General features: G+C 34.1%; 4 protein-coding genes across 5 annotated transcripts; 1 reads left to right on the forward strand and 3 right to left on the reverse strand.

The window, feature by feature from the left end:
* Positions 1-586: 586 nt before the first annotated feature.
* On the forward strand, positions 587-5,787 carry LOC107925247 (exocyst complex component EXO84B). Its single transcript, XM_016855891.2, has 7 exons — positions 587-961; positions 1,050-1,147; positions 1,992-3,048; positions 3,697-4,209; positions 4,802-4,990; positions 5,075-5,211; positions 5,372-5,787. Exons 1-7 carry the CDS (start codon positions 806-808, stop codon positions 5,529-5,531), a joined length of 2,310 nt encoding a protein of 769 aa, XP_016711380.1. The 5' UTR covers positions 587-805; the 3' UTR covers positions 5,532-5,787.
* A 498-nt stretch (positions 5,788-6,285) lies between these two features.
* On the reverse strand, positions 6,286-10,530 carry LOC107925271 (leucine-rich repeat receptor-like protein kinase PEPR1). Its single transcript, XM_016855918.2, has 2 exons — positions 7,274-10,530; positions 6,286-6,720 (listed from the first exon to the last, which is right to left on the reverse strand). Exons 1-2 carry the CDS (start codon positions 10,404-10,406, stop codon positions 6,362-6,364), a joined length of 3,492 nt encoding a protein of 1,163 aa, XP_016711407.2. The 5' UTR covers positions 10,407-10,530; the 3' UTR covers positions 6,286-6,361.
* Positions 10,531-13,874: 3,344 nt separating this feature from the next.
* On the reverse strand, positions 13,875-17,996 carry LOC107925052 (cell wall integrity protein scw1). The gene is given in 10 exon segments (XM_041079448.1): positions 13,875-14,263; positions 14,784-14,866; positions 14,976-15,045; positions 15,154-15,245; positions 15,424-15,535; positions 15,659-15,788; positions 16,396-16,471; positions 16,569-16,636; positions 16,639-16,747; positions 17,736-17,996. Coding segments are annotated over 10 exon segments (978 nt in total). The 5' UTR covers positions 17,877-17,996; the 3' UTR covers positions 13,875-14,166.
* A 1,773-nt stretch (positions 17,997-19,769) lies between these two features.
* On the reverse strand, positions 19,770-23,604 carry LOC107924976 (WEB family protein At1g12150). Of its 2 annotated transcripts, none has more exons than XM_016855555.2 (3): positions 23,133-23,604; positions 22,086-22,321; positions 19,770-21,409 (listed from the first exon to the last, which is right to left on the reverse strand). In XM_016855555.2, the coding sequence occupies exons 2-3, from the start codon at positions 22,278-22,280 to the stop codon at positions 19,961-19,963; spliced, it is 1,644 nt and encodes a 547-aa protein (XP_016711044.2). In that variant the 5' UTR covers positions 22,281-22,321; positions 23,133-23,604; the 3' UTR covers positions 19,770-19,960. The 2 variants fall into 2 exon arrangements, with proteins under 2 accessions (XP_016711044.2, XP_040935383.1); XM_041079449.1 differs by having other exon boundaries at positions 23,128-23,604.
* Between the last annotated feature and the right edge of the window lie 505 nt (positions 23,605-24,109).

Raw genomic sequence — 24,109 nt, forward strand, 5'->3', positions numbered from 1 at the left:
TAGTATAAGCGGTACAAATAATTAGGGGTGAAGCTAAAAAAAACTTTAGGGGTCGAAATTAAATTGTAATTTTTAATAACCTATATTTTTATAATTTTTTAAAATATTAAATTATTTTTTATTAGTTTTAAAAAATTAAATAAAATTTTTATTATTTTTAGGGTCAAAATATAATTTTACCTTTCCTAATATTAAATTTTCTAAAGGACCTAAACATATTTACTTGGTTGATTTTTCGTAGATTGGTTTAACAATATCCTAATAGTATTAACACAAAGTACCATAATAAAACACATATTAATATATATTGATAGTTTAAGTATCAGCAAACATTTTTAAAGTACAGATATAAAATTAGATATTTTATGAAAGTAAATATATCATAATAAAATATATATTGATAGTTTAATTACTGCATTGAATACTTTTAAAGAATAGATATTATATTAAACATTTCATAACGTACAGGTATAAAAAATTAATAAGGTTGTTAGACAAGTTAAATTATTAATTTATTTTTAAAATATTTGATTATTCGTTACAGAAATCAGAAAATGTCTTCTAATAATGAAGACTATTATTATCAAGAAATAAAAAAGAATTATTATTTGGCTTTCTTTGTAACCGCGGCCACCTGCTGCCTATCTGCTTTCCACCCAAGTCACCAACTGTCTTCCATGGCTGGACTCTTCTGAAGTTCCCAAACTGCCCTTCCCTCCATTTCTTGCCTTTCATCTCCCACAAAACCTATTGCTCGAGCTCCGTTCGATCTGATTTTCAGCTGAAAGGAAGAACCAAGAAGGAAATGGCGACGGCGAAGGCGAAAACGGGACGATCCACGCGACCAACGGCGCCTCCGAAAGAAAACGGCGCGAAGATCGAGGAAGGCCTTAACGTTTTCAAATCCGATGATTTCGACGCCGATGCTTTTGTTCAGTCCAAGTGTTCTCTCGACGACAAGGTTTCTTTGTTCTATTTTCTTTGCGTTTCTTTTTCTTAAAAGGAATCTCAGTTTTTTAACTATGAAACGGTTTCGTTGCTTCCTTTAGGAAATAAGACAATTATGTTCGTATCTGTTGGATTTGAAGAGAGCTTCTGCTGAAGAAATGCGTAAAAGTGTGTATGCTAATTACCCCGCCTTTATACGGTGAGATGTTTTAGCTTTCCTCAACTCTGCTCTGTTATTCTCTTTGTTGTTGCTAAATCAAATTAATTACTAATGCAATTTACTTTTATTTGTTTATTGAAACTAGAAGAAAAAAGAAAGAAAGGAGATCATATCGGCATTTCCTCTGCTCTACCTACTACAATAGTTTTTGTTGTAGTGCTCTCATAAAATTACTGCTTATTTGACCCAATTTCATTTGATTCTTGCTTCTCTTGTTTCAATTAAGGATTCAGTTAGCTAGATCTTGTGAACAAGAAAAACGTCTTTCCCGCCTAACACAAAATCATGTAACCGCACATCCTTTCTTTGGTTCTCAATTCAGTTACTCCCCCAAATCCCTTTCTATCAAAATTCCTATCATTTGTAAACCATCGAGCTTCAATGTAGAGGATGGAATCTTATCCTATCAGACTCGATATTTTGAGTAGATACATACATGCATATATATATATATACTTCTTTGTTCTGAAGAATTAATTCTGAATTGTATATTATCTCTTTAGAAGCATTGATAAAGACAGTTAACATGGCTACATTCATAGAAATTCTAGAGGTGTTACATTTAAGGGTTCATGTTGGGTGGGAAGTTGAACCTTGGCCTGGAATTTTCCAATCAGAAAGGGTTGGGAACTGACCATGAAGTCAAAGTCTCTGAGAGGTTTTGTAAATGGAACTTCTTTTTGTTGGAATCCTCTGAAGGGAAGGAGGAGAGGATTTTGATATCTTTGCTTACTGTTGATGACATTAGTCTTTAGAGGAGACTAGCACTGTAGAAATTGAATGGGGTTTGGACTTTTAAGACATTTGGTCTTCTTTCCTGCAGCACATCTAAGGAGATATCTGATTTAGAAGGAGAGCTTTCATCTATAAGAAATTTGCTGTCAACACAAGCAACATTGATTCATAGTTTGGCTGAGGGAGTTCACATAGATTTGTCTTCTCCTAAAGCTTCTGAAGATCCTACAGCTAATGGCATCTTAAATATTGAAGATAGTGAGCCTTCGGATCTGGAGAAATGGTCAGTCGAATTCCCTGATCTCCTGGATGTTTTGTTAGCTGAGAAGAGGGTAGATGAAGCTCTGGCAGCACTTGATGAAGGACAGCATGCGGTAGCCGAAGGGAAGGAAAAAAATTCATTGAGTCCTGAGGCACTTGCATCTCTAGAGACTGCCATTATAGAGCGCAAGCAAAAGTTGGCTGACCAGCTTGCTGAGGCTGCTTGTCAACCCTCTACACATGGTGCTGAACTTCGTGCAGCAATATTAGCTCTTAAAAAGCTTGGTGATGGACCACGTGCTCATACTTTGCTCCTTAATGCACATTTCCAAAGATATCAATATAACATGCTTAGCCTTCACCCATCAAGTACCTCATATGGAGGAGCATATACTGCTGCTCTCTCACAGTTGGTGTTTTCTGCCATTGCTCAAGCTGCTAGTGATTCCATGGGTATTTTTGGTGAGGAACCTTCTTATACTTCGGAGCTTGTAATGTGGGCTACAAAGCAAACAGAGGCTTTTGCGCTTCTTGTTAAAAGACATGCATTGGCTTCTTCAGCAGCTGCTGGTGGTCTAAGGGCTGCTGCAGAATGTGTTCAGATAGCTTTAGGTCATTGCTCATTGTTGGAAGCTCGTGGCTTGGCACTTTGTCCTGTGCTTTTGAGACTCTTTAGACCTAGTGTTGAGCAGGCGCTCAATGCTAATCTGAAAAGAATTGAAGAAAGCACTGCAGCTTTGGCTGCTGCTGATGATTGGGTGCTAACCTACCCCCCAGGTGGTACTAGGCAATCTGGCTGGCCCTCTAGTGCATCCGTTGGTAATACAACAATATTTCAACATAAACTTACGAGTAGTGCTCATCGATTCAATTCAATGGTCCAGGTGAACCATTTAATTTAATATAAATATATCTTTGTCTTTTGTGTTTGTTGTGGATGAACAAATATTTTTCCTAAGAAGTGGTTCCTTCACATGATAATTGGAAATCAAAATTTGCAACATAAAAATGCAGTTAAGATGTTAGCCTTTTGACGCCTAGTATATTTTTTAACCATTTGATCATGCTGGTTTAGAACTTACTTTGGAATATTTATTTTGTTCCTATGTGGTTTTAACGAGTCTTTACCTCTCTTTAAATGTTTTGGGATTTCTTCTAATAAAAATTCACTGTGCTGTTAATTTTTTTTCCTCCAATACAATCACCCTTTGACATGGTTCCTTGCCTGTTTTCAACAAAGTGTTTCCCAACTGCCTGCCTATCTGTCTCTTGTTTTGGTTGATTAGTATTTCTCAAATTTTGATATGTCGAACTGCTAATTAATGTTGTTTGATGCCATTTTCTTTGATATGATATTTATTGGTCTTTATTGAGGTGTATTAGTTCATTTCAACTCCAGTATTATATCTCACTTGGTTAACAGTCGGGGGGTTGTAGATTGATGTTTTATGCACTTCTCTTTGTTCATTTTGTCATCTAATGGGATTTAATCCTTTCATTAATTATGACATCTATTCTGCTTCCTATTGTAGGATTTCTTCGAGGATGTTGGACAACTATTAAGCATGGAGTTGGGAGGGCAAACACTGGAAGGTTTGTTTCGAGTGTTTGACTCGTATGTAAATATGCTCATTAAAGCATTACCCGGTTTGATGGATGAAGAAGCGAACTTTGAGGATACTGGAAATAAAATTGTTCGAATGGCTGAGACTGAGGCCCAACAAATTGCATTGCTAGCAAATGCATCATTGTTGGCAGATGAACTTCTTCCACGAGCTGCCATGAAGCTGTCCCCAAATCTGGCTAGTTACAAGGATGACCAATGTAGAAGAACTTCAGATAGGCAAAACCGTCATCCTGAGCAACGAGAATGGAAGAGGCGCCTTGTGAATTCAGTTGAGAGACTAAAGAATAAGTTTTGTCAACAACATGCCCTAGATCTCATTTTCACAGAAGAGGGTGATAGCCATTTTACTGCAGAAATGTACATTAATATGGATAGTACTACAGATGAGGTGGAATGGTTCCCATCTCTAATATTTCAGGTGATTTTGATGATTCTTTATGTATATATTTCAGATGAAATACATTTTCTCTTCGTGCTTTGTTTATTTAGTTTGAACAGGTTTCTTAATTTACCACTCAACTTTGCTTTTAACATCTCATAGCACCTTGTTCATAAGGTTATATTTCTTATTTCTCACTTCAGATTTTGAAATCTTTGTCGATTAATAATAACTGATTTGTATGTCATACTTGATGCAGCTTTTATTCAATGTTTTTAGTATGTTGGTTAGAGAGTTCTCACATGCTGGGAAAAACTGTTGTTTGCTGTAGTTTTGTTCTTGTTTAGGCTTTGTTAATGGCCGTAGTTTATGGTATCATATTTGCAAAATCCTAGTGAATGAGGGAGGAGTCTTGGGAGCTCCATGTAAATACCTGTACAAAATCATGTTTTCTACTAGATTTTGGGTAAACAAAACTACAAGGTAACAAATGGATCTTAGTCTCTTGCTTGCTCATTCTCCTGTTTTTCTATTATTCTTTGATTTTATTTACAGTCTAGGTTTTGTATGTTAGCAAGGGATTCGCTCATTTTTTTATGTGCTTTTTTTCTTCAATACTGTTATCGTTCAGGAACTCTATGCAAAACTAAACAGAATGGCTAGCCTGGCAGCAGATATGTTTGTAGGAAGGGAAAGATTTGCTACATCACTATTGATGCGGCTCACCGAATCTGTCATCATATGCCTTTCCGAAGATCAAAGCTTTTGGGATGATATTGAGGAAGGACCAAGACCTTTAGGTCCACTTGGATTACAACAGGCATGTATTCTCAATATCTTTCTTCTTCCGTTTTTAAATTTATATTAAATTGTTAAAAATCGGACTTCTTTTGTACATGTGCAGCTGTATTTGGATATAAAATTCGTCATAGGCTTTGCTTCCCAAGGTCGCTACCTATCTAGGAATTTGCATAGAGTTGTCAAAGAAATAATCACTAAAGCAATAGCTGCATTTGCTGCTACCGGGATGGATCCAAATAGGTATGCTCTGATAGTTAATTTTCTTTTTATTACGAGTTGTTTTCTCATAATTATTCTCACCCTTAGGCTATACAACTAGAATGCTTGTATATTCTGAATAAATGCACAAGTGTTGGCAATGGCATCGAAGCATTCTGATTTATATGTTATTGTATGTCAGCGTGCTGCCCAATGACGACTGGTTCGACGAGATATGTCAAGATTCAATGGAAAGATTAAGTGGAAAACCAAAACCCGAGCCCGAGCGGGCTCTAAACAGTCCCACCGCCTCGGTTTCAGCGCAATCTATCTCATCTGTTAGATCGCATGGGAGTTACTAGCCATTTCTTTAACCTTTGTACATTTGACGGCTAACACAATTGGTAATGGATCTCTCTTTCTTCTTCGTTTTTTTTTTTTTTTTGACTATTATAATCATTTGTTGAATGTAGTAATATACCTGCATGGTCATAAAGTTGGGGTTCCTTTGATTTTTCTGCATTCATTAGTTTTTTTGTAAATGTTTGTAATTCTTTTATACAAGTATTATTGGAAATAAATTCTGATGAAATAAAACGAATTCAACCTCTTTTTATATATATATATACTTATTGCAATTTGAGTAGTCCGTTTGATGTTGTAACTAAAATCATACAAAGGAAGGAGGTTAATGTTTTGAAAAATTATGTCAGGATATTTATACCTAATTTATTTATTTTATCTATACATTTCTAAATTAGATCCAATTCAATTATATTGAATTAAATTGATTTCAATATGTAATGATAATGATCTCAAATTAAAGGCAAATTAATTATGCCTTTCATGTATTACCCATATTCTCGTATCACACTATATGTTGTAGTGTAAATGTTTAAATATTTTTGGTAGGTGGATGTGTGCCGCACACTCCACATTTTTAGTCACCCGATCAAGCATTCTTATTCTATTGAATCACACCGGCTCTTCATAAAATCAAATTGAAGAGTCTGCCAACTTCTCCCCAAAAAAGTGAATCCCTCAATAATAAGCGAAGTAATCAAGAAAATAAAGGAGGAAAAAATTGTACCTATTGATAGAGACAAATGGACATTATTGAATGAAAAAAGTAGATAGTATTCCCTTCAAATTACGGAATCATAATAAAAAAGTAGAATTTCCAGCTAATTTATTAGCTCCGATGTTTAGATTTTCTAGGGAGTTTGGTGTTTAAGAGCTGCCTCACAACATCTCTCATTGCAGGTCTTCTGCTTGGTTCCTTTTCAGTACATCTCAAAGCTACCAAAACCACATTAATAACCTGCTCCCTCACTTCCCATTCCATCAACTCATCCACAATCCTCGAATCCACGATCCTCTCGATTTCGGTTTCGATTTCACCGCTCAAAACTGATCTGACCCACCCCACGATATCAGTCTCCCCCATAAATGATGGATCCAATGCCCTCTTCCCGGTTATCAGCTCGAGCAAAACCACCCCATAGCTATACACATCCGCTTCTTTGCTCCATGTTGTTCTGAATGCATTTTCTGTCAAAAACACAACCCCATTTTAATCATTACATGGAATGTCATCTTTATATTAAAAAAGAAGAAGTTAATTGCACCAGACATACTCGAACTATGATCAAATTTTAAAATTAGTCTTCAAATTGAGTATTTAAATTAAATATCATAATTGAATAAACCAAAATTTTCCATTGGTTTCATTGAATGGTTTGAACGTTAAATCGCTAGCTAAAACTTGAGATGTAGTATATTCAAATATGTGGATCAAATTGTGAACACATGTGTACCTATTACCTAAACAAATTGGATATGCCGTGATAAAATATTTACAATTTGATCCATATGTTTTAAAAATGCGCTACGTTAAACCAAATTGACATTTAATGCCTATATTGATAATTAAGTTGACAGAAGGACCTGATTGGCTGATTGATTCAATACTAATACTTTAAGGATGCAATTAAAACATTTTAAGTTTAAGGACCAATTTATAATCTAAACAATAGTTTGAGAATGTTTGATGCAATCAACACTTTTAACAAATTTGAATCAAGGTCAAAGTTACTATGCATACCTGGAGCTATATATCCAACCGTGCCCGCAACTACCATAGACGGTTCGGAAGCCACAGACTCATCAAGGAGCTTAGCAATTCCAAAATCGGAGATGTGTGGTTCCATATCGGAGTCAAGGAGGATGTTTTCTGGCTTGATGTCTCGATGAACTATACCGGGATCACAATCATAATGGAGATATTCCAACCCATGAGCCGTTCCTAGTGCTATTCTATACCGAGCACTCCATTTCAGGATTTGTACCTCATTTGTTGTATGATCATTATTATTATGTAAAACATCATGTAGGCTCCCATTTTGCATGTACCTGTATAAGAGTAATCCATAATCTTTTCTCAACCAAAAATCTTCTAATCTCACCAGGTTTCGATGCTTAACTTTCCCAATAGTTTCGATCTCTCGAACCATGCTTTGGTTTCCTCCTTTATGCTTTGCTACATTGATCCTTTTTACAGCAAAATCACTCCCTGGACTCAATGATGCTCTATAAACGACTCCATGTGCTCCTCTGCCGATAATATACCTCTCATTTAAATTCTCGGTAGCTTCCATCACTTTGTTCAATAAGTTCGATGCGCCTTCTTCGACACAGACCTCATGTTCTTGCTTTTTTATCCTGCAGAAAATGAATATCGAAGCCACAACTAGGAGTGCCACAACAAGTAGAGATGAACCGAGGGCTATCATTGCAACTTCCAATTTGGTAAGGCCCCTTTGATTTTTCATTTCATTACAAGGATTAAGGTAATTTCTTGTAGGACAAGTTTCCTCACCTGATGAAAGACAATCAATGCATAACCCGGGATTGCCGAGGAAAGATGATGAGGACAAGTTCATGAAACGCATCATTGTTGTCGGTATCGGACCAGTGAAGTGATTGTAGGAAACATTGACCTCAACCAAGGAATCCATTCCATCAAGAACTGTTAAAGTCCCTGTTAGATTGTTATTAGATAAATCCAATCTAACCAGCTTGAACAGATTTCTTAGCTCCGAGGGAATCTCTCCAGTCAAACTATTGCTGCTCAAATTCAAGCCATAAATCAGATTCTTCATAGCTCCAATCGACGAAGGAATACTACCACCAAATGGATTTCCCCCGAGCTGCAGGTCCGAAAGCATTTCGAGTTCCAACAAGAAAGAAGGAATGCCACCAGTAAATCGGTTTTCACTCAGAATAAGAGTTGACAGCTGTTTCCAGCTCGTCAAAGCATTCGGAATCAAACCATTCAGCGAATTAAACCCCACGTCGAACTCTACCAATCTGCTACAATTTGACAACTGAGATGGCAAAGAACCTTGTAAAAGGTTGTGAGAAACATTCAAAGTCTGAAGATCTGCTAGGTTGCTTAACTCCGAAGGTATAAATCCCGTGAAGCGATTCATGGACAAATTGATAGAAGTAAGGTTTCTACAGTTCCCCAAGCTGGATGGAATTGGACTGGAGATGTCATTTTCACTAATATCCATGTGTACAAGATTTTTATTCTCTGCAAACTCGGGCAGCACACCGTTGAGGTTATTCTGCTTAAGGATCAATCTCCACAGAGTTTTACAGCCTCCGATATCATCGGTTACACTGCCGGTAAGCTGATTTTGACCCAAATTCAACACCCTTAACTTCTTTCCAAAGCAAAGAAATGGAGGGATTGTACCACTGAACATATTGTTTGTGAAATCCAACTGCTGTAAACTAGCATTAATCCCCAAATTCCGAGGTATGACCCCGAAGAAACCATTATCGTACAACGAAATGTTTTTCAATTGCTTGAACTCAGTGATCTCTAAAGGCAATTCCCCTGTTAGGTTGTTCTTATAAACAAGTAAATACTCTAAGCTTGGAATCCTCCAAATACTAATAGGAATCTCACCACTCAAATGGTTCATAAACAACTCAAGATCATTCAACTCACTTAACATCCCTAATTCATTAGGGATTTCACCTTTGAGTTGATTATCATACAATAATAGCTGTTTCAAAGACTTACATTTCCCAAGCTGAAATGGGATTTCACCATATAAATGGTTTTCAGAAAGATCAAGCTTTGAAAGCTGATCTAATAAGCCTAATGAAGAAGGAATATAACCTGTTAAGTTACTATGTACAATAACCAGCTCAGTCAAGGTGCTACAATTGGCTAACCCTGGTGGTATCCCCCCATTGAAACTATTGAATGATAAATCCAAAACACTCAAATTTTTACACTTGGTAGGACTTGGGATTTCACCATTGAAACTATTGTGACTCAAATACAAATACATTAAGTTTTGGAGATTCATAACACTGGAAGGCAAACCCCCAACAAAATAGTTCCCATCTAAAAAAAGTTCTTGTAGTTTACTACAATTCCCTATTGACTCTGGTATGGTACCTATCAACCCATTATCATACAAATCTAAAGCTACAAGCTCGCTCAAGTTACCAACATTCATAGGTATTGAACCACTCAAGTTGTTATTATTCAAATACACGGACACCAAACCAGTAACATGAAACAATGTTTCTGGTATTTCACCACTCAAGGAATTGGAAAACAAGTTCAAGTAATTCAGCTTTTGCAAGGAATTGAAAGTATTAGGCATTGGTCCAATGAGTTCATTGTTAGACAAATCCAAGTGTTGAAGGGAACTACAATTGGCCAAAGCTGAGGGTATTGGACCAAAGAACCTATTGTTGCTCAAATCAAGGGTGTTCAAATGGTGTAAAGCACCAATTTGAGGTGGCAATTGGCCTGAAATGGCTAAGTTTGTAAGGTTAAGAGTAAGGACATTATGGGTTTCAGAATCACATTCAAACCATGCATGGATTGGATCAGAAGCATTCATAAGAGGTAAAGAAGAAGGTAAGGATGACCAGTGAGGTAACAAAGAAAACAGGGTTTCCCCATCAGAATTCAAAGCATAAACAAAAAGACCAGTGTTTTGTTCTAAAAACAAGAAACACAAGAGCAAGGTTAATGGAAAGAGAAAGTTACCTTTCATTATTCTCCTCCAAAGGGTAAGAAGGACATAGATTCTTACCTTTCTTAATGCATACTCTCTCAATATATATACACGCACGTAGCACGTATGTATGAACTGGAGAGTACAGATGGGTGGAAAACTCACCAAGACCAAAGTCCAAGCATTCATTGACCAGCAGCAATTTGAAGTGAAGAGAGACAAGACGATAATAAATACAGAGGGATAATATAATTTTTCGCCCTCAACTTGGCGTCTAGCCCCACATTGGTTTTTTTCTTTTTTTGCACTTTTAACACTTGACTAGACAATTTAGTTTATTTTGTACTTTTGGATAAGAAAGAATATAAAAGTTTGATCACATAGTATTTTAAAATTATATAAATTTTGGTTTATTTTATATCTTATTATCATTTAAAAATTTTAAAAATTATATAAATTATCTGATGATGACGTAATATAATCTTATAATATCACAGTTAGTATTTTAATAAATGAACCACTAATTGAATCAATCAAAATACTAATTTTTGATTGAACCAATTTGATTGATTTGACTATTAGAGTAACAATAAGTAATTAAATAATTATAAAAATTAAAAAATATTAAATCAATTCAATATATTTAAGTGTCCATTTTTGTTTTAACTTTTTTTTTTCAATTTTTTACCAATTTTAAATAATTTTTGATTTAATCTATTTGTTTAAATTGCAATATCTCAGTCCAACTAACCAATTTAATTATGTTTCAATAACATTGATTATATCATTAAATCTTAACAAAATCTAATTTTAAAAATTAAAATAGATTTAATTATTAAATTTAAATATTAAAGTGAATAAAAAAAAAAGGTAGTTTTCAGTTACCAAAAATTATATTATAGGTAATACAGATATTATAGAATTGGGTCATCGTCAGATAGCTGTAGATCATGTCATGGGCGGGGGGCTTAGTGTGAAATGGAAGATACTTGCTTTGCTTTACCATTTTTTCAACGCGGTTTCAGTTTCAAAGTGGCTGTGGGAAACGCAGCTTTTTAGTTATAAAATTAATGAAACACTAGTGTTTTTATAGTCTGTGTAAGGGAGAAGTGACGTTACCCTGCACTCTGTAAAACATATTAAATGTCATCCCCCTGCAATTCCATTTTCCATTGTTTGCCACTTGGCAAGCCTCCTGCTTTTCTTTTTTTAAAGAGAAAATTTAGGCAAAGCCGATTCCCTTTTTTATGATTTTAAGTCGTATTATTATTTAATTTAGGCAATCCTTTTTGGTCCCATTTTTTTTTTAACAAGTACATACCAACTTATACAAGATTAGTACAATATTTTAATATTTTAAATTTATTTTTATAATTACATTTAAAGGTAAAAAAACAATCATTTGATCAAATTATGAAAGATAACTAATAATTTTAAAATTAATTTTTCATATATGTGCAATTAAAAATTATTTTCTTGTATATATAATATAAACGAAAAATATAAATAAATCTAAAATAGTATATTAAAAAAATGTCTCAAAACACATACATGGAATTGAGTTGGATTTAGATAGATTTAACATTGATTTATGTAAAATCAGTGGATGCTGAGAGGGATAGGCCCTTTAAAAAGGTGAGTTAGATGAGTTGTAAAACTATACAATCATTTATCCACTTAAAGCCAAATCTCTAGATTATTCTTATTAAATTTAAATTCTTCTATCCTAAAAAAAATTCTTCTAGTAAATTGAGCTTTTCAAGAGTCAAAAGATTTATAATTTTGTCATCACTTCTAGTAAAGGAAAAAAAATCTAATTAGAAAAGTTTCCATTATTTACATACAACTATGTCCCAAAAAGAAATTATTTATATACAACTTGTCTAATTAGAGATAATTGAAAGTCTTATAAAGAAAATAAAATTGTTTCAAGCACCCATATTAATGCTTGTGGTTCGTGGATAACAAGCTTTAAAGATTCTTTATTTCTTTTATTGAACTATATTGATGCTAGTGATGCTCTTAATTTGAGTTTGAGGTATAAATTTATCTATGATTTGAGTCAACTCAAAAATTTATTCAAAAATCTAAGAATTTAAATAAAAATATAAATCTTAAAAATAATTTTGAATAAAAAAATAAAACCCATTTAAAAAAAACAAATCGAGTTTCAAGCCCAAATTTACAACAAAAAAATTGTTTTATTATTATTTTCTCATCATTTTACTCTCATCTCACTATTATATTCTTATTTTTAAATATTATATAACTCATATTTTATTGTTAATTTTGTTATTTGTTAAACTCTCGGATTCTGAATTTTAATAGTTTAGGTTGAAATCAATTAGGCTTATAGCTCAATTCTCAAACTTAAGTTCAAATCATTCAAAATTTTAATGAATCCAAGTTTTGAATTACTTCAAATTAAAAAGCTCAGATATGTTTTCAAATTAGAATCTTTTTTTAAAACAAATTATTATTAGACTTTTAACTATAAAATCCATGATTTGACCACAAATAGCAGGTGAGCGAGCAAAGCATACATGAAATCAAGAGTTATGTGAGCTTCGCATACTCCACTATAATACTGAACAACTCTACAAAGCTAAAACAGTCGTAAATTATTGTACTTCTATTGTAACCAAAGGATAAAAGAATAACCAGTCAACCACTGTTAGAAAATTTTTATTAACTTCTCTCTCTTTTTACCATTTTTCATTTCCTTTCACAGTGCACTACGCTACACTAAGCTACACTAATGTTCTGCATAAAAAAACCCCAAGTAAATAAAAAGACCAGGGGCCTCCTCTAGGAATTGACTGCCAAAAAGAACACAGTTATGTTCCTTTTGACCAAAATATTAAAAAATAATATATATTGCAATTATTTACTTCCAAGTGCTGTCAGCTAATCATCCACATATGGATGTTTTCGCTTTTGACTCTTTGACTAATACTAGAAGTTGCATGGTTCAGACCCTGTAATTGTCATCTCTTTCTCCATTTATAAAATTTGTACCCAAATGAAAAAAAAAATCTAAAAGGTTACCTGAAACAAAACATCAGCTGAAGCACTGTTTACCTCAAGCAGAGTAGCTTATCCTGCATATATATGTATATATATATCATAGACGCTTATATCTATCAAGCCCTAAAAGTTCAAAAGATGATTATCATCCTTTCACTTCAATGGAATAAATGGTGTCAATGGCTATGGCAATGGTTATGCTTCCCTACATTTTCTCAGATAATAATAGTGCCATGATATGAAAATCTGGATTTTCTTCAAATGAAATGTTATTGATGTAGTGTATTTTGACCGTAGAGGCATATATACTTCCGAATAGTTCCTATAAATCTTATGTTTTGAAGACCCCTAATATGTTAAAAAGCATGGCAATCATCATTTTTCAGTTTACCGAAACAAATAGTGCCTATTGGCCATGGCAATGGTGCTAACAATTCCATGTATAGAATGAAAAAATGGGATGGTTTTCTGCGCTGTTTACTTCAAGATAGTGCCATGCACTGAATGTCATGTTAGTAATGTGATGTAAATGGATCAACCCCAGATGTATGCTGCGTGATATAGAGCATCGGTAGTAGTCCAGTATCATGGAATGGTCAATGTTCAATATGAGGTGGAATAGCACACAAATTAACCAAACCTGTAGATAATGCACTACTTCTAAATAATATTAAAGTTATCTGAAAAGCCTATAAAGTTAACCAGGCATAACAAATGCTGCAGACACATGCATGTCTTAGGTAAATTCAAATAAACATGAGCAAATGGTGTGTTCATGATACCGCTATGTGCATTCAAAGACATGAGAAGGGATGATAATGCCGATGGTGACAATGAAATGGGTGCATGCAATAGCTGCATGATGCATCCTAGCATGTAGCAGTTGTATTTGTTGGAGCATATAAAGAGAACATCCCCTCATCTACTGGTAAGTCATAGCTAGTGGAGCCCCATTGGCACCAGGAGAAGCAATGGGATGATTGGAGTCTTTCCTTTTACCGAAAGGATTCTTGGAATATCTATGATCAAGTCAAGAAAGACAACCATGTTTCACCGAAGCATTTATGTAGTAAAGTTACAGATGAAACATGTAAAGCTAATTACATAATTTCATTATGTTCATATAAAGCTTAATGTGGAGTCCCTTTATTTTCTAATTTTATTCATTGGCATTCAACATTATAAAACCATAGATATACATACCAAAAAGAATCAAAGAATTCTCTACCTAACCACACTCTTTTTAGAGATTGAAGTTATAAGAATCAAGATTTGCCATTAAAAAACCAATCTTCACAAAAACAATTGTGGAAATATCACCTTTTAACCCACATTGAGATGCCGAGAAGCAGTAGAAGTGGTAATTATTAGGTAGAAAACCTATCTGGATTGTGCAACAGACATGAATCAAGCCACAAGCCCATACACATCACATGTATAAAACACCACTATATATGCAATAGTTGCCATACCAAAGAAACAAAGCAAAGGAAAACAAGAACATTTAAAACAGTAAAGCCACAAATGCAAAAAGGATACTGTATTCGCATGCCAATAGAACCAGAACTAGGGATCACAGCACCCTGCAAACTGTGGTGCACATTACTTGCAGAATTCACATCCTGCAAATTGGGGAAACAAACACTAAGCTTAAGAATGAAAACCCAAGAAAATTGCATTCGATGAATAACTGGTTACATCCAGGTGGGTTAAGAGAAGAAAGGAACTTACTTCAAACTCTATAAAGCAAACAGTATGCCTTTCTTGTCTCAAGATCTTCATTTGCTTAAAACCAGGTTGACTGCATAAAGCATAAGTACGAAATAAACCAGGATGTCATCAGATATCAACCCAAATTCACACAAATAAAATTGACCATTAAAGTAGCCAGAGGCTAAGATGTTCTTACGCACTAAATAAGCCCCGTAGTTCTTCCTCATTAATATTCTCTCCAAGATTGCCAATAAATAAGGTATTGCAAGGAGGGTTATCTTTGGTGTTCTGCCAATCAAAGATAGTTTCATTTAGTGCCAGAAAAAAAACATATAAAGGATGCTGCATCCCAAGATTTCCCAGAAGGAATGAGAAAAAGTCCAGCAAGCCAACTATAAACGACCAATAAAAAATTATACTAAATCTAAACCAAAGGAGAAAGTGGCACGTGGAGCGTAGAAATTACCTGAACAGGCACATAACTGCTAGGAGCTGGTACAGGAGTAGGGGTAGGCATTGGCACTGGAGGAACAGGATAACCTCCATAAGGATCATATGGAGGAGTTGGAGATAAATACCTATGCCAAATACAAAAGCGTTCAACTTAACAAGCAATGCTGTACCTACACCTTAAACTATCTATGACTAAGCAAACTAGACCATAGCATAGCAGTATCCAACATCCTGACATAGCTTCTTACCCGTGTGGGCCCCAAACAGGGGCAGGAGGAGGGTGAAACGGAGGTGGAGTAGTATAAGCACTGTGTGAATAATCGCCACCAGTTCGCAAACGTTTGCTTTGATCATACGAATTAGAATCTGCTACAATTCCTACAGAATAAATATCAACAAAGTAAAAGAATGATCTTTTACATAAATAGATTCCTACAGAATCTGCTACAAATCTCTCCCTGTAATAACAAAGACAAATTAACAAGGATACATTTTTTGTACTCTCCTTACAAATATGATTTAAAACACTTCCTTTCAAAAACCAATAATTGTATCTATTTTTTCTCTATTTCAAAACTACACATTCAGTTGCTTTTATTCCCTCTTCTGTATATTTAGATATGGATCATTTTCTTAATATTTACTTGATAAAATTACTTATCATTTCACCCACAAAATGGGTTGCCAAGGACTGGTATTTATTTCCTTCTCTTCAACAGTTCCTCTTCTTGTCATGGTCTGAATTGTAAAGCCCGATTACAAATACAGGAGGAATTTAAAGAGCAGACCTCTAGAACCAATTGACTCAATCCTTTTCTGTTCTTTGAACCATCATCTCATTGTCTTCTATACTTCAGGATCATTAGGAACAACTTTATGTATTTTGCATTACTTTATCTCCAGATTAAAACATTTTTTGTCTGCATGTCTCCATGCAAGCCTTTTTTCAAATTTGGCATGATACAAGGTGTTAAAGATGACTCACCTCTTTTAACAAATAGATTCTTCTTCGCCATCTCTATGTGCAATACCGATTTTGACTCAGCATCAAAAACCATTTCCTAATACCCCCAGCATCAGACAAAATCAGTGCTTTGAAAAGGATGACATATCTTAGATGACTAAATAAAACCGGCAGTTAAATACATTTATAAATACCTGAAGGGCATCTTTGGCAGCAATTGCGAGTTGTGCACTTGAGAAGAGAGCAAAACCCATAGGTTTTCTCCCTTGTAGTTCACCTGCGAAGCTTCATACCCTGGAAGCCATCTCAGTAAATTCTGTAGCTCTCTCTCTTTGACGTCTTCAGGAAGACCAGTAATGAAGATAGTCCGAACCTGGATCCAGAACAAGTATTAATATTATTTTTCGATATACAAGGAAAAAGCAGCAAACTTGTACATGCAAAGTACAAATGCATGCACCACAAACATTTGTAGACACCAGAGTTACCTAATTTGGTTAATCCCATTCAAATTGCAAACCAAATTGATTATGATGTTCTAGATATTATGTTAAGAATGGGAACCTTTTCTTTTTATGGATGATTATCGAAAATCCATTTAAAAAGTTAATTGAATCTTCTTTAAAGACAGAAGTTAATAATTTTTTAAATAACACAAAATAATGAATGCATGAAAAAAAAAAGTAATTGCAACCTTCTATGCTCCAAAGAATCGAATTTCTTTCCTTCTAAATGAATCAAGTACCACATTTATCGTACCATTTTTTTTTAATAAATAGTTAACTATGTTTTAGTTATCTATCTGCAAACCAAATTGATCTGCGTTGCAGGTAACTCTGATACAGTCATATAACTACCTAATAACCACATATATACAAAAAACAATTCTTATTTAGCTCTTACTTCATCTTATTTTCAGCTTCTTCCACCAATGTTACTAAAAAAGAAATGAAAAAAAAAATCTTTCACCAGAACATAACCAAATAATTGAACTGTTGTAAATTGTAATGCAAATTCAATTAGAATCGTTCATTAAAGAAACAAAATCTTTGAATGGTATATGTTTTTAGTCACAGAAATGAGTTTTTTATTGTCAATTATAAAAGTTATTATTTTAATCTTGGAAAAGAAAAAAGCAAGTTCAAAAAGAAAACCAAATATTAAAGAGAGAAACGATGGAATCTAAAAAGATAAGCAGAGCAAAAAGAAACTATTATATTTGCAGATTCTCAAAGAAAACTCAGAGAGAGAGAGGCAATTAGGGTTCTGTCACCATCAAATCGTGCAATTAAGGCTCAGAAACTAAGTCTTGAAAAAGAAAAAAAAAGGAGGTAGAGTAAATGGAGTGAGAGAGATTTGACCTCATCATGAGAAGAAACGGGTGGAGGATGGTGGACAGGAGGAGGCGGTGGAGGAACCGCTGTTGCTGTGGCTGGAGGGGGCGGAGGAGCTGGTGCCGGCGGCCACTGCTGGTGATAAGGGTGGATTCCAGCACCCGCCATGTCTATATCTCGATAGAAAGTAGAAACCTGAAACCCTAAACCAATACTCGACGTTCAAGAGAGAAAGAAAGAACAAACTACGAACCCAAAAGAATGATACGACAATGGAAAGGAAACCCAAGAAATATAGCCTTTTTATTTTGTTTATTTATTTGAATAGATTTAATTACAATCACAAATCTAAATAATAAATAATACAGGTCCAATTAATTATAATAATTTCAATATTAAAATGAAAATAAATCTCAACATTTCTCTCGAATGATGAGATTCAAATCTCAATGTCGACTTAATTTGAGAGATGAGACTCGAATTTATTAATTAAAATGCATATTTTTTTAGCACAATTATTTTGTTCACGGCCAACAAATAAATTTAAAATAATATCGTTAGCGCGGAATGAGTTTTATTTTGATTAGTATAGAGATTAGTTTTGAATTGATTAGATCAAAAATCTGTATAAATCAATTGAACTGGATAAAAATTGATCAAATTGGTAATCAAACCAGTTAAATTGACAATTGAACCAATTTTTTAAAAAGGTAATTTTTTAAATTTTTAATAATTTTTTAACAGGACCGGTGACTTGACAAATTCAACCACCAATAAAATTTAAAAAACATTGATGCATTTGATAGTTTTAGGCATCGTTTCAAAAGCAACATCGTCATTGGTAATAGGCAATTATAATCACTTATATGTAACAATTTTAGTATGGCATATGTTGGTAAAAATATTATAGAGGTTATTATATTAAGAGTAAAATTACATTTTATTCTATTTACTCAAAAATGAGTAAATTAGTCTTAATTCTACAAATCAAATAGTAAATCAATCTTTTATGTTAAAAGTTTAATCAATTTTTACTATTAAAAACTAGTCTGATTAATGAAATAACTAAGCAATTACATGTGACGTGCCACATGCACCTTATGTTAACGTACAATGATCAGTTTGTAATAGTAATGAGATTTTTAATAGAAATGATTAATTTGCTCTTTGACGTAACACATAGGGACCCATTTGATATTATTTTAATAGATTGAGTAAAATGTAATCTGACTTTTAATACAAATAACTCCATAATATCTATACCAACATTAAAGAAATTTAGTGTGAATGCACACATGGTTGATAGTAATCCAATTAATGTCATAATTAAATTAATTAAATCAATAAATTATAATTTAATTAATTTGATTGTGGGTTGAATCTAAAACTAAACAATAAATATAAATAAATAATAATCTAAACATTTATCTTATAAATTATAACAACAAAAAAATATTTAAATTAATTTCAATCAGATTTTGAGAAATTTACTTTAAAAAAGCTTTTTTTTTAGATCAGAGCTGAAAATTTATTTTTATAACTTAGAATGGAGGAAAAAAATTAACCTGATTGCCACTAAACATGACAAGAATTCTTATTTTTTAAACAATCTTATTATAAATTCTATTCCTTTTTACATAAAGTGTTTAGAACTTATAAATAGGAGGATAATGTGCTTCAGTACACTCGATCTCACATCTTATTACATTGACAACAATACCTATACTAATCAAATTAGGATAAGAATTATTTAGTACACGAAATAGTAGTGTTAATGAATAAATAATGTACAATACATCAATTAAATTACATAATATGTAAATATCGAGGGTTAAAATTTTTTAAAATCAACATTAAATTTATATAATTTATAAATATTAAGATTCAAAATTATTATTATACCTTTTTTAAAAGATGCTATCGTTAACCAACTATAACAACAGCAGATAAAATCATATAATTCACTGATAATTTTGTAATTTTTTTATAATTAAATAACTATTTTTTTTATAATTTGATGGAAAAAAAATACTAATAATTATAATTATCCAAGAAAAATAATACCCTCACTAGTTTCTTCCGCTCCATTTCATTCAAAGAAGGATAGCAATTTCATATATAACATATACATACATATACATATATAATGAATTTAAAAAAAAAAAGTGTACAATGAATGCGTTAATGGAGGGAAAACGATCGATAAGGGTGGGTCGCCGCCCGGCTGTGAGACGATACACAATCCCGACGTGTTAAGACGATGTTGCAACTACCTCTTCTTGTTGACGCCGTCTTCTAAGTTCACCCTCGAGAACGTTCTTTGCCGCCTCCGCCGTCATCGCCGATTTCTCCGCCATCTCTGTCGCGGCCTTGATTTCCTCGATTGCCTGCAAATTCTCTTCCGCCTTCTCATCCGCTTCGTTTTTGCTCGCATTTATCGCTTCCAGCTCCGCCATTGCAGCAGCTATTTTCTGCTCCGATGAATTCCCATACTCCTCTACTTTCTTTTTCAACGCTTCGAATTCTTCTTTGGATATCTTTATCTTTCCCCTACCGGTCCCCTCTTCTAATAGCCGCATTTCGTCGAGCGCCTTCTTCTCCGCCGCTTTCGCTTCCTCGGCTTGTTGTAAAGCGAGCTCTAGCTTTTGCTTTAAGTCCTTCACTGCCGTTTCAGCCTCTTCGGCTTCTTTCTTCAGAATTTCCATGTTCTTCTTCATCTGTTGAGTTTCATTTCTAGCATTCTCTGTTTCTAATAAAAGCTGTTGAAGCCTAATGTTATGATCAGCACTAAGAGCTTCTTTTTCACTTTCATTTTGGATCTTCATTTCACTCTCTCGTTGTTGCCTCTTCACCTCTTCAAGTTCCATCCTAATGGAGCTCACTAAATTCCGAAGGGAACACTCTTCGTCGGCCACCATTTGCAGCATTGTCGTAGCTTCGTTAAGTTCCGATGTCAAAACCCTAACGGAATCCATTTCCATAGCATGAACTTTCTTCATCTCATCTTGCAACGCTTCGACCTCCTCCGTGGTTTCCTTAAGCTTCTCCTCCAGAGATCTCGCTAGCTCTGGATCATACGCCTCCCTCGCAGCCTTCAATTTCTTCTCCGCTTCCTCTTTAGCACTCTCATAAGATTTCTGCAACATTTCTTTATCCACCGCTATGCTCTCCTGCTCTTTGTACACTTGTTGCGTAGCGAATTTCACTTGCTTAATCGCTTCCTTCATCACCGTGATTTGCTTCGTCAGCTCGGTAACCCTCTCGGAATGCATTTTTGCCGAGAGCTGAGCCTCCGCCGCCTGCTGAAACGCCGCCAATTTCACTTCCAACGCCGTGTCGAAATCCTGCCTGATTTTATTCAGCTCTTGCTTCTTGGCATCGAGTTCCGTCGCGACGGCGATGTATTGCTCCCTCGCTGACTCCAACTCCTTCTTCCTCACCTCGCATTCTTGGTTGTTCTGCGGTTTCTGGAATTCAAGTTGAGTGCCTTGTTCCCTCACCGCTTCGGTCGCTTCGATCGCCGATTGCTTCGACTCCGTCACCGCTTTGAGTTTCTCGGCCAAATCCTGCAACGTTTTCTTCGCGCTTTCGAGCTCAGATTCCGCTTTCGCCTTCGTAGCTTCGGCGCTCTCTAGCTTTTGCTTCATGTTGTTGAACTCTTTCTCTGCTAGAAGAAGCTGCGTCTCTTTGTCTATTACATTCTGCAAAACATAAATTATTCGTAAGTAATCACAGCTTAATCCTACTGATAATAAATTAGGGTATAATTCTGATTTCAGTCCCTATGAAATTTCATCTTTCTACTTTAATTGGTCAAATTCTATAAAAGATCCCTGTTCTATGCATTTGTTTTGTAGGTTTAGTCCTTCTACTATAATTTGATTCCATTAATTCCTTCAAACAATTTGAGGTGACTTATTTTTAACATCCGGTGTTGTAGTGTATGCATATTGGCATATTTTTTCAGATGAATATTATACATTTTTCTCTTTGATGAAATTGATGGAAAAGAAGAGTTAGCTTTAGAATTAAAATTACACATTTTGAAAAGTAGATGTACTAGAATGATCAAATTACTGTAAATGGACTAAATCCGGACCTTTTATAGAATTTTACCATTTTAATTTAGCACAATTGTCCCCTTCTAGTTTAATAATGTTACTAATAGGTACAAATTGATAATACTTCGGTTGTTGCCATTAGTAATGATATGAAGATTTTCTATAGTGTCATTCGATCACACGATCAAAATGCTTAAGGTTGTTTCTATGTCATAACTTTAATGATAATAACTAATGGGTTTTATCAGTTGCAATTAATGGAGGGACTAAAAATATAATTAAACCGCTGCATTTTTTTTCAAAAAACATTGGTTACCTCTGAAGAAATTCTTGATCTTCTGGGAGTGCGTCTTTCCTTGGTGACGGCTACTTCTCCAAATAAACTAACGGCAGCTTTGACGGATTGAAATGGTGCTGTGGTATCAATCTCTCCTACCTCTGCCTTTGGTGAACCTGAACCAGAGGATTTTGGGATGCGTTCGCTGATGGCCCGGCGGTAAATGTTCACCATTTTTTCTCTGTCTTCCCTCTTTTTCTTGGAAATTTATTCACCTGCGCATCATGTCATCGTTCCATCAATACGTGCATACATACATACATACATACATACATACATGCATGTATCACTACCATCTACAATCAACTGACATTGATGTCAAGTAAGAACTTAGCAGTTAATAGTGATCATATTCTGGTTTTGTTCCTTCTATCATGTTTATCTAAATTTATTCTCTTCATTAATTTGACATAATTTAATCCCCTAATTCTATATGATCATTAATTATATTTAGTTAGCATTGAAATAATTAATGGCATTAATTATTTGGACCAATAAATTACATTATAAATGAAAAATAATATAGGGAATAAATCTTAAATACGAGGGACCTCTAGCAGTAGATATCATGGATGAATATATGCCCAGGCCCTAAATTGGTGTAGGTGTTGCAAAGGATGCTCATATTATTCAACAAAAACCTTGTTTCTTTCTTTGTTTCTTTTTCCCCTTCATCAGGCCGACCACATTGGATGCATGTTTGTGTATTACCATATGCAAATAATTCATACATACATCCATGCCTGCCTACAACATCTTAAGTTAAAACTAAATAATGTTATCACCACATACAATCAACTGACAGAAAATGCTCACAATTTATGCATACATGCATACATAAATGAGATGACTTGAGTGAAACATACCAGAGGGTGCTTAGAAAAGATAGCAAATAGATGCATACATGCTTACATGCATGCCTACAACCTGTAAGCTAAAACTAAAACAATATCATCACCACATACGCTCAACATGCATGCATAAATGAGATGATATGATTGAAAATAGATTGGAAAGGAACCTGACCGGGTGAGGATACGTTGAAGAGGAGAAAATGATGAAAGATTGGAAAAGGAAAAGAAAAAATGGAAGCCTTGAAACTAAACTTGAAATGGAACTTATGGGGGGAGTGGGTAAGGAGGAAAGGAAATGATGCCCAAAATGAGAGGTAGAGAGGTTTGGGGTATTATTTTGGAAGAGAGACCCCCAAGGTTTGCGGGATTTGAATGGTTAAAACTTTTGAAAAATAAATAAAGGTCATTACATGCCACCCTCATAGCCCCCCCTACTGCCACATACTAAACTATGCAATGATAATTTTGGTGGAAATAAGTTGTTGACTTGCTGTTTCAATCCTTAAAACCAATGGATATTATCATGTATCTTTTGTTTGACCATTTCCATGCATGCATGCATGCGTGTATGTATGTGTGTTTGTATTTAGCCTGCCATGCTGTAACACAACTCACTTCTCTCACGTTAGTGCTTTCCGAACAATATTATCATTTAGTTGTATATTTGATATAATGATAATGGATAATATAGAGTTTGGAAACATCTATTTTTTATGGTGTATAGAAGGGACCCTTTTTAAATTTATACACATGAAATTTAGTCTATTTGGTATATAAACTTTGATTTACTGTAATTATACATATAAAACTTTGATTTGGTTTAATTGTACACATAAAATTTTGATCTTGATTTAATTGTAAACAATTTTTAAAGATACATATATTTATTTTCATGTTAGGTTAATATAGTTATCTGTATATATAATATATAAATGTAAAATGATGTTACAACAATAGCATTGTTAGTGATTTATAAAAATTAAATCAATTCAAAATTTCATGTATATAATTGCACAAAATCAAAATCTATGTATCACATTGAACATTTAACTAAAGTTTGTATATAATTTTGATATTTATCCCTATATAGAATCATGCATTATCAATTTATCAAATATGAACATTTTTGTCTTACCTTCTTTATTTTTA

This window comes from Gossypium hirsutum, chromosome A10 (assembly GCF_007990345.1).
Source record: "Gossypium hirsutum isolate 1008001.06 chromosome A10, Gossypium_hirsutum_v2.1, whole genome shotgun sequence".
Classification (NCBI taxonomy): Eukaryota; Viridiplantae; Streptophyta; class Magnoliopsida; order Malvales; family Malvaceae; genus Gossypium; species Gossypium hirsutum.

Coding starts and splice junctions, on each gene's coding strand:
- LOC107924976 (XM_016855555.2), bottom strand. CDS start 22,280: ATGGTGAACATTTACCGCCGGGCCATCAGCGAACGCATCCCAAAATCC. Junction 21,410..22,085: donor GATCAAGAATTTCTTCAGAG/GTAACCAATGTT, acceptor TATGTTTTGCAG/AATGTAATAGACAAAGAGAC.
- LOC107925271 (XM_016855918.2), bottom strand. CDS start 10,406: ATGAATGCTTGGACTTTGGTCTTGGTGAGTTTTCCACCCATCTGTACT. Junction 6,721..7,273: donor GGTTGGATATATAGCTCCAG/GTATGCATAGTA, acceptor TGTTTTTGACAG/AAAATGCATTCAGAACAACA.
- LOC107925247 (XM_016855891.2), top strand. CDS start 806: ATGGCGACGGCGAAGGCGAAAACGGGACGATCCACGCGACCAACGGCG. Junction 962..1,049: donor AGTGTTCTCTCGACGACAAG/GTTTCTTTGTTC, acceptor TGCTTCCTTTAG/GAAATAAGACAATTATGTTC. Junction 5,212..5,371: donor ACCGGGATGGATCCAAATAG/GTATGCTCTGAT, acceptor ATTGTATGTCAG/CGTGCTGCCCAATGACGACT.